Source organism: Rhipicephalus sanguineus, chromosome 4, assembly GCF_013339695.2.
Source record: "Rhipicephalus sanguineus isolate Rsan-2018 chromosome 4, BIME_Rsan_1.4, whole genome shotgun sequence".
Taxonomy (NCBI): Eukaryota; Metazoa; Arthropoda; class Arachnida; order Ixodida; family Ixodidae; genus Rhipicephalus; species Rhipicephalus sanguineus.
In genome coordinates, this window is record NC_051179.1 from 130,624,418 (window position 1) to 130,641,023 (window position 16,606).

The 16,606-nt window shown below is 47.5% G+C and overlaps 1 protein-coding gene across 4 annotated transcripts in view; it reads left to right on the forward strand.

Moving 5' to 3' along the window:
- The first annotated feature begins 823 nt into the window (after positions 1 to 823).
- LOC119391592 (protein spinster) overlaps positions 824 to 16,606 on the forward strand; it is a 104,322-nt gene continuing 88,539 nt past the window's right edge. For 3 of the 4 annotated variants that reach the window (XM_049414906.1, XM_037658388.2, XM_037658391.2), the window contains exon 1: positions 825 to 1,226. In XM_049414906.1, coding sequence (XP_049270863.1) covers positions 998 to 1,226 — 229 coding nt within the window. In that variant the 5' untranslated portion in view covers positions 825 to 997. Of the gene's footprint in view, positions 1,227 to 16,606 lie in introns of all 4 variants that reach the window. The other variant, XM_049414907.1, reaches the window with a different exon arrangement.

Sequence of the window (16,606 nt, forward strand, 5' to 3'; positions counted from 1 at the left end):
CAGGAATCGTTTCACAAGCTGCTGTGCCTGCCCTGTCATACAAAAGACACTCTGCAAGACGAGGCATGTTTTGAATTGCGCTGAACAGTTTGCTGTAGTGTTTTCTGCTTCGGTCATGCCTATATGGATGTGGACACTGTTAGTGAATAAGGAATTTTTTTATTGATATTACGGCATATAAATAAATCAAATTGGCCACAGGAGCTCTAGTGCATTAGGCATGCTTGGAAATTTCTTATTAAATTACCCATGAAAGACATAACTTCTATAAAACGTCTTTAAAACGTTTAAAACCTCTATAAACTTCTATGAAACGTTTTATAGAGGTTTCGTGGGTAATCACTGTGTACCAAGCGTTGTGCAAAGCATTGCGAGTCCGCTAAGAAACGATGGCGCATACAGCTGCCGGCGCTGGAGCGCAAACTCCTATAGGCCCCTGGCTAAATAAATAATTGCAGTTTCTTAGAATTTTTTTTATAGGGATGGGGGGGGGGGGGGGAGTGAACGGCATGTGCAGAAATCGGTGCGTACCACGTTTAGTAAAACGAAACAAGAACTGCCTGGGAATAATTTCGTAAAAATTTTTTTTGCACTAAGTTTGTTGGTTAGCGCCAACAAGCTGTTTTTTACATGATTAAGTACTTGTTTTAGAAATATTTTCCGCACGCCTCTGTATTCAGAAAAGACAAGCCATTGTTTTTTTTTTACGAACGTTGATGATGATAACAGTTATGAGGACTTGTAGTAGCCACGGCTAGTCGTAGCCAACGCCAGCCGTTTTGCCATCCATGCGTTTTGCGATTTTTGCAATCGCTGCGGCGCGTATGCTCGCACATCACACACGGAGTTCATTCTCGCACTGCCTGCGGCTCAGAAGGTTTCGCTTGATTTGTGACGGCGTTGGACATGCGGCCCAGCAACAGAGTCCAGCGGTTTCAGCGTGTGCATTGACATAGGTGCGCGCCAACCGGCCGATACAAGGTAGAGGCCTCCTTTGATGTTAGCGCTTCATCCTCGAAACTCGGTGGAATCTCTTCCCGAGATGGATCTTCCTCAAGACGGTGTTGGAGGCTCTGGAGACGGCGATATCGTCGGGCAGGACTCATCCGCGACCGCGGTGCCTCCCGTCACGTCGGAACGCACGCGACGGCTCGTCGAATATGCCTCCGTCGGGATACTGTTCTTCATCAACCTCATCAACTACATGGACAGGTACACGGTAGCCGGTGAGTTCTTTCGTTGGCAAATTTCTTCTGCCGCTCAGTCGGTCTCTCGCCTACGTTTTCCGTTTTTTTTTACTTGAGCGCCTGGTCTCGCTCGGTGCTGTGGCGTTTTTACCAAAGGAAATATGGATGTTTGCGGCGTCTTCGCGTTGTGCAACGGCGGTATTTGTCGCCTAGACTGGCGTGGTCACTGTGCACAGGCATAGTCTTCTTTTAGAGGAGGCTATAGCACAGGTATGTAGCGATTTCAAATTGCCGTGTTTGTCGAGTGCACGCCGGGACCTATCTTTGCAGTGAGGCGAGAACCTTGCTCTCGAAAAAAAATTCGTGGCGGCCTTCTCTTGTCAGTTGTCCAGATCGTTCACACGAGCGACTCGCGAAAAACACAACTGTCTTTCGTTCCGTCTGTCACGATGAACTTACTACCGAACTTACTACTGCAGAACTTATTACTGTGATGATTTGTTTTCGGCCTATTGACGGAAAAGAAAAATGACGTAACTGCTTGTGGCGTTTGTCTGCCCGCTTACAGCGAACTTTCTCGCTTGTAACGTACCGAAACTTTCCTGTCAAGTTGCGCGCGCCGCGATCAATGGTAGCAGAAGAAACGTGCGAAGCAATTGCGTACTCGTGGTACTGCTCCGAATTTCGAAGAGATTTTTTCTTTTTTTTTCTTAGGCCGCTTCCACCGACATTCTGCGACGGGGCAGCATGTGCGGCGCCCGTTGCCTGACCGAAACAGACAGTTCAGAAACACGAACGAAACATATATAAATAAGCCTTTATAAAATGAAAAGCAAAAATAAAAGCAGCGAATGATGAATGAAACAAATATATATAAATATGACGCGGCAGCCATTACATCAGGGATTAAAAGTGAAAATCACGCATTATCTTCATTTCATTTCACTCGCATATGATTGATTGAGCTGTCTGCCATTAAAAAAACAAACATTATATTACTACATACACAGCTTGTTACTAACCATACATTACTAAACGTATATTACTACATACAATCTCTGTAATGTATTGCAGAGCATGTGATCACGTGTAGCGCACAGCCGGCTTTCTATTTGCTGTTTTTAAATGCGAATGCATTTCTTAGTCGGGCTATGTAAGGCATCCGGCGTTGTCCGCGCGCCTCTCCGCACTCACTCCCTCTCCCATAGCAACAGCTGCGGGCGCGAGCGCTTATCCTCGCCCCTAGCAACCGGAGCAGGTGGTGCGGGCGGAGTAGCGGAGAGTGAGTGGAGAGGAGGAGCGCGCTCTGGCGTGTGAGGGCGCTCGCATCGCAGCGCAAATTTTTTTCTAGGTGGCATTGGCTCGGCGGAGCTCCCGCGTGTGTGGAGAGGGTAGGTTCAGTGCTTCGCCGCTCCTTCTCTCGCCGTTCGCTCTCTCTCCTCCCTGCGCTTGTGCTGCCTTGGCACAGCCTGAAAACAGCGCGTTCTAAACGCGTTTGTGCTGCATTGAAGGCGGTGGCAACATCCCTGAGGTGATTACGAACGCACGTAGGAAGCTTTCGTTGAAAGAGGCGCCCAAAAGGGAGACACTTGAGCGCGTCGATGTGTCCAGCTTTACGCCATTAAAATTACTACGCCGTGTACTCTCGGCGCAAGAAATGCATTCGCATTTCCTCACGATTCCCTTCGGGGAGGTGGGGCCATTTTTTTTCTTCTTCTTCTACTTATCAATTACTCTATCTTGTTGCCATCATATTGTATTCTTTTGACGCGGTTCAGCTGACATAATCGCCGTTGTGTGTGTATTTTGAATATAGGTGCGAAGGCTAGGGAAAATAGTGTAAAAAACATGTACACTTGTAAACATGTACACTAATCATCTTCAAAATAATTTCGTTAAAGCAGATATTACAATTTACAAATTGTAGTTGTGCAGTTCGCAAGGCGTATCTGTTCGGAGCGCATTATCCAAACGACAGCAGGGTTTCAGGTGTTACTCCACCCCGAAGTGTGAGAGGCATTGGCAGCACCGTACACAAGAACACTCGTCTGAACAAAAGAAAAATGAGTAAAACAAATTTAGCGGCTGAAAGGTGTCGCGCTGCGATGTTCGAGAGCGCGGGCTCGATTCCTTGGCGGCCGCGTTTCTTTTGGGGCGAAGTGCAAAAACACCTGTGGGGCGAAGTGCAAAAACACCTTAATCGCAGCTGTCATTGTGCGAAAGCTTCGAGGAGCATATGCACGCGGCAAGGTCTGTCGCGGCGTGGTCACCTTTCTGCTGAGCGTCTGCTTTTCGCCGCTCTCGCAGCTTTCATACTCCCCGCTGGAGGAACCGGCATGCTTTGCGCAATTTCCGGTTAACAAGTTTTACGTCACGCGAAGACTAGACTGCTTGGTTGGGTTTCGGTTTCGGTGTGGCGCTTTTTTGCTGATTTGAAATTATTGTGCAATTTGTCGCGTATTTCTACTATCGGGCCCGTGACAGGAGCGTATCAGGAACATAGAAGCACCATTACTTTGACATGGTAAAAAATTCGCCGGAGTTGGCCTGTAAGTGTACAGTAAGATCACTCCCGTTGGTCAATCCGTATTCCCCCAGCATTCATATAGTGATTTTGACACTTAAAGCTTTTTTTTTTTTTAGAATTTTCCCCAATGAATACGCCTGGTTACTTCACTGGCCACAATGCATAAATTGTAATACGTGCCATAAGGAATTAGATAGGTTAGATTAGATTTCCGTCTCTTCGAGCTCAAAGACTTTGCCACTGGTGTGTGTTTTCAAGTTCTGTACATTCTAAGGAAAATTAGTATGGTTTCATCCAATATGGGCAACCTTTCTGATGACTGTTTGTTGTATTTCATATGTTTTTCAGAATTGCATGCGTCACTTCGATTTTGTAACGACAGGGAGCACACTCGTGCTAAACGTAGCGCGATCATGCATTACAATCGAGAAGCACCTTCTTTGAAAGCCCTGTTGGGTATACCTTGCCACACCTGGCGTCTGAGTCGGTACGCAGAACAGAATTTTGCGTCGTCTTTGGGGCTAATGGCCTCGAGGCCCACCACTGGAAACGCCGGCGCCACCGTCGGTGTGACGTGCTTGGCAGGATCACGTGGTCTCAGCGGCCGCGTCGGCTGCTTGTGGAGCGCTGCCGCGTGCTTTGAAAACGAGTTTCAAGTCCCACACGCGCTGCGGTCTGTTCAAATTCGGAAGTTTTCTCTCATTTTCTACTCAATTGAAACCATTGTAATAGAGTAGCTGCCTCCGAAGGCGACGAATATGGGGCTCTACCGCTCGGTGCCGCAGTGCCGCGCTTACGCAAAGGAGCCCAGTGTCAGCCTGCACTGGTAACCGCGGGACAAGAAACAGCGTGGAGCATGGGTTGTAAAGCTAATAACCGGCAAGTAGCCATCCGCTACGAGTCTTGTGTGCAACAAGCACTTCCGCGACGAAGACTTTTGTTACTGCGTCGGGCCTGCGATGTTCGGTGTGTAGCAGACAGCGCGCAATGAGACGATGGCTCGCGCGCGCTTCCCGCCGGCAAATGATGCTTATATGCCACAGGATAGTAAAAGCGCTACCTTTTACCACGTGCGATGCCATCTCAGAACCCTCCAATGCGACCTCTTGATCGTAAGCCCCGTGCTCAGCGTCCACAAAATCGGCTGCAGATGCGCAAGTCATTGTTTATATACATTAAATTAAAAAAAAAAAACGCACAGGGTCCCTGATGCATTCGTTAAAGATGACTAGAAGGCGAAAGCCATCTTCTTGTTGTCAGTCGATGTACTGATTCTCTCGCGCCCCCCTCCAAAAGCGTTCTGCGCCTAACGCGGTTTTGCACGGCCTCCGTGACCGATCACGGAGGCAATGCAAAGCGACCATGACGTGTGAATACGTCATCATGTGACGTCACAATGACGCTACATATTTTGGCGATCTGTGACGTCATGATGACGTCATATGGTGAACCATCACGTGACGATTATTTTTTGCATCACTCGTGTTGACGCTGCCGACGCGGGACGCCGACGGGCAACCTTCCCATTTGATGAGGCATGGATTGCTTCATAAGTTACATAAATTTTGCATTGCCTCCGTGATCGGCCCACCGGCCGACCCCATGTATTTTCTCGGAGCCTCATTTATTTACGTGGGAAAGATGCCACCCTGTTGGCGTTAGACACGAACGACACTGCTGCCAAAATTGCTGGGGTACTCGCCAAATAATTATTATCCTGTTTTGCGGCTGCTGGTTGCTGCAATAACTTCTATTTTATTCACCGCTATTTCAAGTTCATGTGGGTCCTAGTTCACAGCCGACGTTTGCAGAACAAGTCCGGCAAACGTTACTGTATTTTACTTCTTTTCCTAGGCGTCGCATGCTACATGCTCGGTCTCGTAGACTGGTTCTTCTATCACCAGCAATCTCGAAGTGGTGAAGCTTTGGTCTATGAATTTGTTGATGACAGAGAGCGGTAAGTTCACTGGAATGCAAACGGAACGATAATTAAGGAGCATTAAAAAAGGCGTCACATTTGCTCACGTTTTGTGGGAGCACCAAACGAAACGAATGCGCTGAATAAAGAAACAGAAGCAGCGGCATTTGCCCGCTGAGAAGACCGATCAATACGCAGTGCGAGACAACTTGTCAAATGACATTGAAACGTACCAGAATTCAGACCGAAAAAGAAAAAAAAAAACACTGAATCGTCGGGACGGGAGATCACAAAGTTGCCATGCGCACCGAAGCCGCAGTTGTAAGGAAATTGTTTTTGAACTGCTCTGATAGCGTCCGCGCAACAGTAGTTGTTTCTTTACTTACACATTCTCATATTTTGCGGCCTAAAGTTCACAGCACGGTGCCAAAACGCGCTCGTAGCAAAAGCGAAACCATCAGTACGAACATACATGCAGACGCTCATATACATGCAGAGGCACCGTCAGTCGTCGCGAACCCGTGCGATCGCGCTGGCTTGAGGCTTCTTTCTGTTATGCTCCGTTTGGTTCTACAGGCAGTCTAATCTAACGAGATACTTCACATAGTTTGCACTCAGCGAGTGACTACCTTTCACGCAAGAAGCCGGTTCAGGGCTCTCCAACGCGGTGACAGCGTGAAGCGGGTGCTCGGTTTTCTGCAGAGACAGCGACTGTAGACTATGTTGTGGTTTCAGTTCGTCGAAAATGTTTATTTTGACATTAAAGAACACAGTTCATTTCGAAAGTACTTACAGAAATGCCATGGAGGGCTTCCGCGAGATGTTTTTGTAGAGCGCCAACAGCAAAACCTATGAGGAGCGCGCCGGCGGTATCCTGCCTAGCACGCAATCGAAGCGCGTCCGATAGAGGGCGACTCCGTAACTCCTCGAGGCCAAAAGGGCACGTGAGCCGATAGGTTGGCCGTTCGGTGCGGCATTTGTGAGTACTCGGCGCTTGCGCGTTTACTGGTGGCAAAGCAAGTGCGCCGTACTGTTAATACTTTCATCGTCTGACTACTCGTAGAGGCGGATGGATGTTAATTACATTGGAGATCAAAACACTTAATGTGTTAAGTAACAAAATTTCTCTTATCAACCTTTGAATTAATTGAACGAATTAATTTAGCGCATTGCAAGTGTTTTGTTTCAACACTGAGATGAAGTGGTGAGGCAAGTCACGTGGGTCTCGCACTTAAAAAAAGAAAAAGGTTAGTTCCTACGTAGTCAGCCGTCTTTATCGTTGCTTGATTGCGCATCGTGTGCAGAACGCCGTCACGATCAACGATGCCACACGTGGCAGCGCTACAAGCCGCAAGCGCGCCACAAATTCCAAGAAACAATTTCTTCTTCTCTCCGGGCCCTTCCGGTCTGCCTAGTGACGTGTGTGACGTCAGCGTGTTGAATCTGTGATGCGGTATGCAGGCGATGCTGCGATTGGTCGAACGAAAACCTACGACTTCCGGTTAGTCTGCAAGCAGCTGCCCGCGCTCCTTTCTGTTCTTCCTCGTGTTACCTGCGTGTGCGCGCTTGCGAATCGGCAACTGCGGCCCGTAACGCAACTGCCAAATCGCTAGAGCACCAGCACAGTCACGCCTAGCGGTCTGATAAGCTGCGCAGACTGAATCCGACAGTGTTTTGGGATGGCTTTCACGCATCAGTGCTTGGCTGCGAACGCGCCGACTGGAAAAACGAAAAGGCGCGGCACGTGTCACCGTACGGGTCCATCATGTTGGCGATCCTTTGAAGGCGTGCGCGCAACACCGGGCCCATACCGGCACAATACGTACGAGCACGGGCCTGCACAGCAGCAACAGTGGTTAGCCGAGAAGCACGGTGTTCACGGAGTCGCGGCAACCGGAAGTGCCCGTTGTTTCGAAGAGCGCGTCAGCGATGACGGCATGTCACGTGAGATTGGGAGGGGCACTCGGCGAGGAGGGCGAAGCGGCTTTGGGAGAGGAGACCAGCAGACGTGTGGTGGGCAGCGAAGGAAAGACTGAAACGAGCGATGGCAGCGTTTCGATCATCGAACGCGTGTAACTCCGCTATTACGGCACCGTTTCGAAAAATTCTCACGGCTACGTGTTCCTTGTAGACTCGTCCACAACTGCCGCACTACTACTAAATTTCGACCTCTGGGTGGTTTAGGGGTTCTCTAAGCCCCGCTTCGCATATCACCAACGTTGTCTCAATAATTTATTTTGTGATGTTGTTATAGATGGTTTGCACTGACGTCGCTGAAACAGCCATGCTGGAGCGCCAACACGGTGGTACGCAAACTTTATGAAACTTTATGAGCGTTGTCATTATCAGTGCATCGCCTGCTGTTTCTTTAGCTATTCATGCGACGTCGCTATCACACTGAAGCGGGTTAATTGCTGCGTGATTATACTGCCTTGACGTCATCCAAGCCGGAGTTGGAGTCACGTCATTTAAGTTGGAGTCATGTTGTGCGTTCATGACGTCACGTGCAAGCTGTGTTCATATATGTCGCTTACTACCTGCTGTTGGCGTTCTCTTTGCAAATCACGTGACGTGTACACTTCAAAAAAGGTACCGACACCAATTTTCCTTTGCCATACAAATCCCCTGAGTGCAGAGACGGCTCTGAGCAAGTGTGAAAATCGGCATAAATACTGATAAGATGTTTTGTCATTAAAGTCGACTTTCGCATGGCGCACCAACTGACATTGACACTGTCGTGACGTCAGGCTACAGCGCCAATAGGTGGATAGCAAAACGGCGCGTCGTCTGCTACAGCACTTCCGGTTCACGGAAAACCTTCAAGGCTGAGCTCTTCGCTGCTTCAAGTAGTGTGCGGTTCAGTGTAATCGGAGAGGAGGCAAGATAACTGGTAACAACCGCGTCGCAGAAAGTACGCGTTTTCTCCCCGATTACACTGAACGGCACACACCTTGAAACAGCTAAGAGCTAGGCATCGAACCGGAAGACGTCATTTTGCTATCCACCTGTTCTGGTGACTTCACGCACCAGTATGGCTAGTTGTGGTTGTGATCACGTCAGGTACCAAAACATTCAAGATGGCCGCTTGTGCGTTGGTGACGCACAAGCGGCCATCTTGAATGTTTGTGCGTCACCGACGCACAAACACCGAAAAACAACTGAAAATGTTCGTGTCAGTACTCCTTTAAGACTAAACTTCCTGAAAGTTGCATTCCGTGCGACCAGCTTCCATCCATAATAGCTTAAAAAAGCGCGACCTTTATGGTCTGTACTTGAGAAAGCCACACGCTACAGCAAATCGCCGACAGAATAGCGAGGGCAGTCGTTTGTTATGAAATGGCAGCGTCTCCCCGTGACTTTTGAAAAAATGTCTTCGCTTTCAGCCTTGCCTGGCGGTCTCTTTACGTCCGTGTGTACTCAACGTACACGGCAGGCTAGCTTACCGGTGTTTCCAAAAGCTTGCTGGAAATTCTTCTCGTGGTACTCCTCACGCCTTCATGTTTTTGCTAATGCTTTACACATCTATAATTAATCGGAAGTACTAGAGCAGATTATGAAATTATAAATCGCAATATCTCTAACTAAACGTTATACGCGTTAAATTAAACGCGCGAGGCAACACTGCGCGCCTGTTCGTGCCAAGCTTAATATACAACGATTTTTTTTTTCGGTTACGCGCGGACTAAACCGACTAAAAAAAAGTGTTCGTTGTATGGGGTATAGACGGTTTCGGGATCGCTTCAACAGCATTCAAGCCGGCGGCCCCGAGGAACTTCCAGTTACCCGGCCTCTCATTTGACTGTCTAGTGCACTGTACTATCGCTCTGCACGAGAACGGGAAAGAAAGCGTTTATGTTGTTGCAGTCTACGGAAAGTCTCTGTGCCTTTTGGCATACAAGAAAAGCGATAAATAATGCCTGATGAATAATGCATATACCTAGTTGAGAATAACGTAGTTGACTGTTTGCTTGCGAAACTTAGGTATTGTTTTGCCGCACTCGCCATTGCGTTTTCTGTCTGCTAAGTTTAGCGGCCTACGTCAGCGAGTTGAACCGGAAGCTGAAAGGGCGTGCGTTCGTAGACAGCGAAAAGAGCAGCGACACGCTCGAGAGCTGTACTTGTTTTCGCATCTGCCTTTCGACTGCGTGACTTTGTTGCCGACGTGCGTGAGTGCAACGCCTTGAACTTAGATTAATCTGACTATACCGTGCTTGTGAGCTGACGCAGATCGCCTCTGTCCGATGAACGAGTGAACGCAGCGCGCGCGCGTTTTTGCGAGTTCGCGTAACGGCCTACTACTGCAGTCTGACACCGCGCTTGATGCTTTTTTTTTTTTTTTAAGTCAGCGGGGCTGTTTAAGCCGACCGTGAATCCGTGCAGAGCGAATAGAAATTTATCATCGGGGGTCATGAACCGGCAGACGCTCTTTTCGTCCTCCTCTTCATCTTCTACTTCGCTCCCAGAACACGTGCGCCGATTTGTCCGGCGTGGGATGCAATAACTCTGAAGGGCGAGAGAACGAGTACAGAGAAAGAAAGAAAGGAGATGGAAAGAGAAATAGAGTGAACGAAAAGGGAGAAAGGAAGAAATAGATAAAAGGACAGAGAAAGAAATCGAGAGAGAGAAAAACATATAAAAAGAAACCGACACAAAAAAGAGTTAGAAGAAACAGAGAGCAAGGCGGAAAGAGAAAGAAAGATAGAAAGAGAAAGAAATAGAGAAAGACAGAGATGGAAGTAAAGAGACGGAATAAGCAGAGAGAAAAATGGAAAGAGAAAGGAGGCAGGCCGCCCAGCTCTGCACTTCCTTCATGCTTGGCAACACTGATGCGAGGCTGCCTTGATTTATTTTTCTTCTTTCAGCGGTCCACGCGCGCTCTGTAAAATTAACGCCCGTTTGTGAGGGGGGAGCCTTATGGAGTGTTCGAAGTAGTACGCATACCATTTGTACAGTCGCCTCCGCAATATTTCTCCCGTTTTCTTTGAAGCTCGTGCTCGATCCTGTAGAGTTACCGCGTATGAGGGAGCATATGCAATAATTCTTTCTGGCCCTATTGCACGCAGATTCTTTAACACTTTCGTGACCACACCTATTCCCATCGATAGTATGTTATCGATTACTTCAAGATCAAGTTTTGGCACTCTCTGAGTGGTTCTGGACAGCTAACGCAATACAAAGCATAAAATAACGTGTTTTTTATCAGTTTTATATGCGAGTGTGTTTTTTCCACCGCGGGGAGATTTTTAAAGCTCGTTCGCAGTCGGGTAGGTGAGCGCTTGTTGTTTCAGACTTCGCGTCGACGCCGCTCGCGGGTGATCCACAGAAACGGCGAATTTCGACGGATTCCGATTAATATGAGCGGGAATCTCTGGATGATGGTAGCACCACAGACACGGAAGACGACTTCGATTCGCCAGGCTTCAGTACGGACGGCGAAAGTGCGTCAAACCTCCCCGGAACATCAGCAGCTATCAACCGGTAAGTTTTGTCTTCTCCTCGGATCGTTTTATCGCTGCCGCGCGTCGATGTAAACGTATCCGGTGCGTTCTGAAAATAACAGCTCTTATCTGCAAGGTGTTAACTTCATTCGGGCGGGAGCATTTGGCGCCGGCTGCAGAAAGAGCGCAGTTCTGTTCGCGAAGACGGCGCTTAGCGGACTTTGACCCAACGCTCCGGTGTGCTGCGCGTCGGCGTCTTCGTGTTGTTTTTTACCACAGAAGTCGTCAGAGAGATATGCAACCACACAGATAAGTATGCGTGGATGCATACTTTCGAAAAGCTAACGTACAGCGAGAGGGACGGATCCATGGAGGCAGATTACTGAAGAGAAGATGAGCGAGTTTGTCTCACTCCACGTGTACATGGTAATCGTTGAAGTCCCGCGCTCGCATTGGTGCTGGTGTCGATGACACATATTTCCAGGCCTTCGTCCACCGTCAGTGATGCCACGGAAAAGGTTCAAGGCTTCTTGAGTGTCTCTGATTTGAAGAAGACGACCGTCGCATCCCACGTGAATCTTCACCACGTGTCTTCCCTATTGCAACACATGAGCTATTTTTCTACGCTATCTTTTAACCCCGTCGGAACCTTTCAGTGGATGAGAAAATGGTGAAATGTGAAGGTTGGTATATATTCGGCAGTATATGAGCGAGAAAGAGGTCAAATGACGGTACAATTATGAATTTTTGCAGATTTGAAACAGGCTACACTGTTCATTTCAACAAATACACAGGAAAATTCAAAAATACCAGAACTGCAAACTATGCTAGGAAAGTTGAACAGAAAAATTTTCCCGAAACATGCGTAGCCAGCCTTTGTTTCACCGCGTCGAGAACCTGCATCGCGCGGTGGCATGATAGGCACTAGTGCCTATATTCTTGTGTTTATGTAAATAATCTTTGTACTTACAGAGCCTATATTTCCACTATTATTCTACGAGGGTTTTGCGTTAAAAACGTATATTTCGATTTTTTTTTATGTTTAGCCTTTGCAGAGTAGCATTGATGTTTTTATGAATCTTTCTTTCTTTTTGATGCATTTTTCTGAGTTCGATAATTTTTCTATTATATACGAAATAAATCCGTTGCTTCGAATTATTACTATTGGAAAGACCAATTCTTCCTCTATTATTGGATACCCTACACTTTAGCATCAGTTATATTCTGTGGCAGGAAAAAAATATTTCTTGGACTAGCCAAGAACAACCGATTTTTCCGCGGTCACGAAAGTGTTAACGGAGTACCGTGTGTGAATCAAACCTGAAGGAAAACGAAATCAGCGAGCAAATAAAACGATAAAGAACGATAAATAAATAAAGCAAAAACATACATAGAAAACGAAAATACGACGCGGAATCCAACACCTCAGAAAGACTAAAAAATTATAACGTTTTTTTCATTCACTGTCCGTCTAACGATTCACTTGTCTGGCAATTTCTTTTTCGCGTCTTTACCTTTCGCTTTGGGTCTTTGTTAGGGGTGTGCGAATAGGGAAATTTGATCTCGAATCGAATTCGAATCGAATATATAGTGCCGAATAATGGCCAAAAATATCGAATCGAATACAAAAGATTTTATTGAAAATTGAAAGAACGAACAAAGGAATGAAACTTGCTAAACTCCTCGCACACATACTCGGCGAGTGGCGGCTACCGAAACACTACAAATTGTCATGCGGAAACACAAGCTCTTCGCCATAAGCTAGTTTCAGGCTCTCTCGCCGCGGTGTTACAATGTTTACGGCTCATCTGGCAACGGTAATGTTATGCTTCATCGTCATGAGTGTTCCGGGCCCAAAAATCTTTGGGTGCCCGTTCACAGCAGCATTGTAACTGCGTGCTGGAACGATGTGAGTTTCTGAACGAGGGTTTCGCGGGCCCAAGTCGCGACGTTTTACGGCGCTTGCGGCATACGCTACCGAACTACGCAAGAAGCCCGTGTCTTAGTTTCGGAAGCGAAGTTGTGAAGGGCCTGGCGGTTTTCTCATTTGTTTTTTTTTTTTTTACGTGCGGAAATGACATAATATCGTTTAAAATAAACATGCGCTCACTTTTGAACCAGGATAACGGTAAACATTTTAGCGAAAGGCCTATAGAACTGTAATGACGTTGGCGTTACTTTTAGCCATCCGACCCTAACGAAGTTGCACGATTGGCCTTTGTCGCGTTTTAGATATTCGTCCTGTCGAATTATTCGAAACTTCGAATACTAGCTATTCGAAAGTCGGAACGAATTATTCGATTGGGTGTTATTCGATTGGAATTCGAAACTCGAATATTCGCACACCCCTAGTCTTTGTTTGTGCCACTTAATTGGTCCGTATGTACTTACGCAGCGAGCGTGGCCTTGTGTTGCACAGAGTAGTCGTCGGTTCGAGTTCCACTCGCTGCCAACGCGTCGGTTGGTAACGAATGCAGAGCCGCTCGTGCACCGCTCTCATACGACGAAACTGAAGCGCTCGAAACGAATCCAGAGCCCCCACCGTAATACCTCGTCCCGTGTACAGTCGGAGAGGAGCCTTTGGGTGTTCAAGGGACAGCGAAGAGAAAAAACATTTTTCTCGTATAGTATCCGTAAGCTACAATTTCATGATGCCGAAAGCACCACTCTTACCGCGAGAAGACGCTTGTAAGCGAGAAAACGCGCTAAAAGGAAATACAGTTGAAACTAGCTTTAACGAAATGATGAACATGCTCGAATTGTTTCGTTAAATCGCCAGTTTCGTAAAATCGAGAAAGGCATTTTTCGATCCTTCGATATCTAAAATTGTATTGTATGTATAGTGACACTCAAAAGATATACTATATGGCATTGTTTTTGCCGCCTACCTATATCTACGCCTGCGCGTCTGAAAAGTCCGCGAGGGTGGCTCGAGGGCTACCCAGACAGGGTACACCATGTCCGGCTGATGCGCAGGCCAGGTAGACGGCTACGTGTAGCCTTGACAGGGTATACCGATATGCGATGACGCGGAGAACGAATGCAGTGGTTGTGCAAACTGGCAAGCGAGAAAGATGTGAGGAGATTATCTGCGCTATCTGTAGCCTAAGCCATGAAATAGCGGGGGCAAACACCGCCGCCACTATAGCACCGTCCGGTGTGTGAGAGCGCTACCGACTGCCTTTGTTTCGTGCACGGCCGCGGCGTTGAGGCCTCGTCAAAGTAAAGCTAGGGCTGTAACTAGGGCGCCTAGCTGTCAACGCGATAGCGTTAGCGCGCACGCTCGAAGAAAAGCCCGTCTCGGTCAAAATTGGAGGCAAACCACCGCTTTTTCACTCACGCATTTGGGGAAAAACTTGGTTAAATCTGGTTTGCTGGCCAGATTACTTCGTTAATTCGGATAGACGACAACACTGAACCCTATATATGACTATTTGCCGGGGAATGGAAATTTCTTCGTTAGATCGGTAACTTCGTAAAATCGGGTTTCGTTAGATCGAGTTTTAAATGCGCAGGTGGTGACGCCGCATTGAGGAGCTCGCCGTGACGTCATAGATTTCGACGGCGTCTGCTATGGCCTACGTGATAGTTTGTAGCTAAAGATGATTTACATTGTGTTCTAAGGGACACAAAGCCTTTACGTAGCAACTTTAAGAAAACTTTATCGAACCAATCTGGCCAATATACACAAAGAGACTCCGGAACTCGTAACGTCGCACTGGCATTCACGTGCCGTAGTTTCGGCGCGAAATTCAAACGTGTAATTATGACCGTCATTTGCTCTTCTAGTAATTAACCTCTGATGGCGAAATTGATGACGATAGAGTTCTGAAAGCTTATCTGTCTGAATTGATTTAATGCTGAGCAATTCATTGTCCCTTTTAAGGGATAGAGGTTACACTGCGCTCATCTTTAGTGCACCTTGTATCGTTTCACCGTGTCGTTGTATTGAAAACAAAGCGATGGCCACCGGGACACACCTGTAAGGTATACGCACATCTGGGCCTACAATTTGACTTGGTATCAGCCGGGGCGTTAGAGGTGTACGTGTGAGTCGTGCGACTGTACACAGCAGCAGCACTAAAGTTCAGGAGCGTTCGTCGGTTTGAAGTTTCGTAATTCTTTTTTTTTTTTTTTTGAGCACAAAGTGAATTTAGCCCCGGGTATAAACGCGGACTTGTCTCAGGTGTTTCACTGCCGTGAAGTTGAGAGTTCAACCATTAACAAATCGACACTCAGCCCAGACCCGAAGAGGAGGCCTCGTCTGGCCGTCTATCTGAACTCAACTTTATAAACGCAGCGTGCGCTGTTATAGGCAGGGCAGGGGCGGCGCCAGGGGGTCACCCACAAGTCAGTGCATTCGAGGGGGGGGGGGCATTATTAGGCCCTGTCATATTTAGGCCCCCTGGCAATAGGCCGCACAGCTGGAGTGTATTCTATCTTTCAAAGGTCTCTCTCTCTCTCTCTACTATCTCTGAATCGGTTTTGATTGCGCGTTGCGGAGGAGCCGTGCTTGTCACAGCTGCAGGCGTTCCCCCACAAAAGGCCTCGCCTCATGAATGGAAACAATAAAAGAATAAAAAAAGAAAGCGGAGAGGCTGGCATTGTTCTCTCGCTGGCTCATATCGTGCCGTGTATGTGCGTCTGCATGCTGTGACACTGAGCGAGTCTGTCTGTACGCGTCCGCGCAAATTGATTCCCGCCTGCTTCCGCCCGATGTATAATATTAAGTCCACTCCAATTTCGTGAACGCTGTCCGGTATACCTTTCGGCCGATCGAGTTCGGCCGTAGTGCAGCCATTTTGTTTCCAACAGCCATTACTATGGTGCAGCGCTGTGCTGTCTGTGTAACGGCTTTTCGGTCAGCACGGGAATTGTGGGCAGCATACGCGTGGATTTACGTAAACTTCGTTCCTGTTCTGGCTTCGAACGATGCCGTCATTTTGCGAAATGACCGTTTTCGACGGGACAGCTGCGTTATGTATTTGCGATCAAATCGCATTGCTCTCGTGTACGCAGAACCTAATTACCTTATATGCTGTGCTTGAAGAGCTGCAAGTGCATGAAAGTATTGCAGAATAGAGCTTTTTTTAAAAATACGTATGAAATAAAATCACAGTCATACTAAGCTAAAGGCACGGGTTTAATGTTGGGGAGGGAGGGAGGGAGGGGGGGTTGAACCGATTTCTCCGCCATATATTTAGGCCGCGACTTCTTTGCTTGGCGATCATACATACATACATACATACATACATACATACATACATACATACATACATACATACATACATACATACATACATACATACATACATACATACATACATACATACATACATACATACATACGCCCTGCCGCGGTGGTCTAGTGGTTATGGCGCTCGTCTGCTGACCCGAAGGTCGCGGGATCGAATCCCGGCCGCGGCGGCTGCATTTTCGATGGAGGCGAAAATGTTTGAGGCCCGTGTACCTAGATTTAAGTGCACGTTAAAGAACCCCAGGTGGTCAAAATTTCTGGAGCCCTCCACTACGGCGT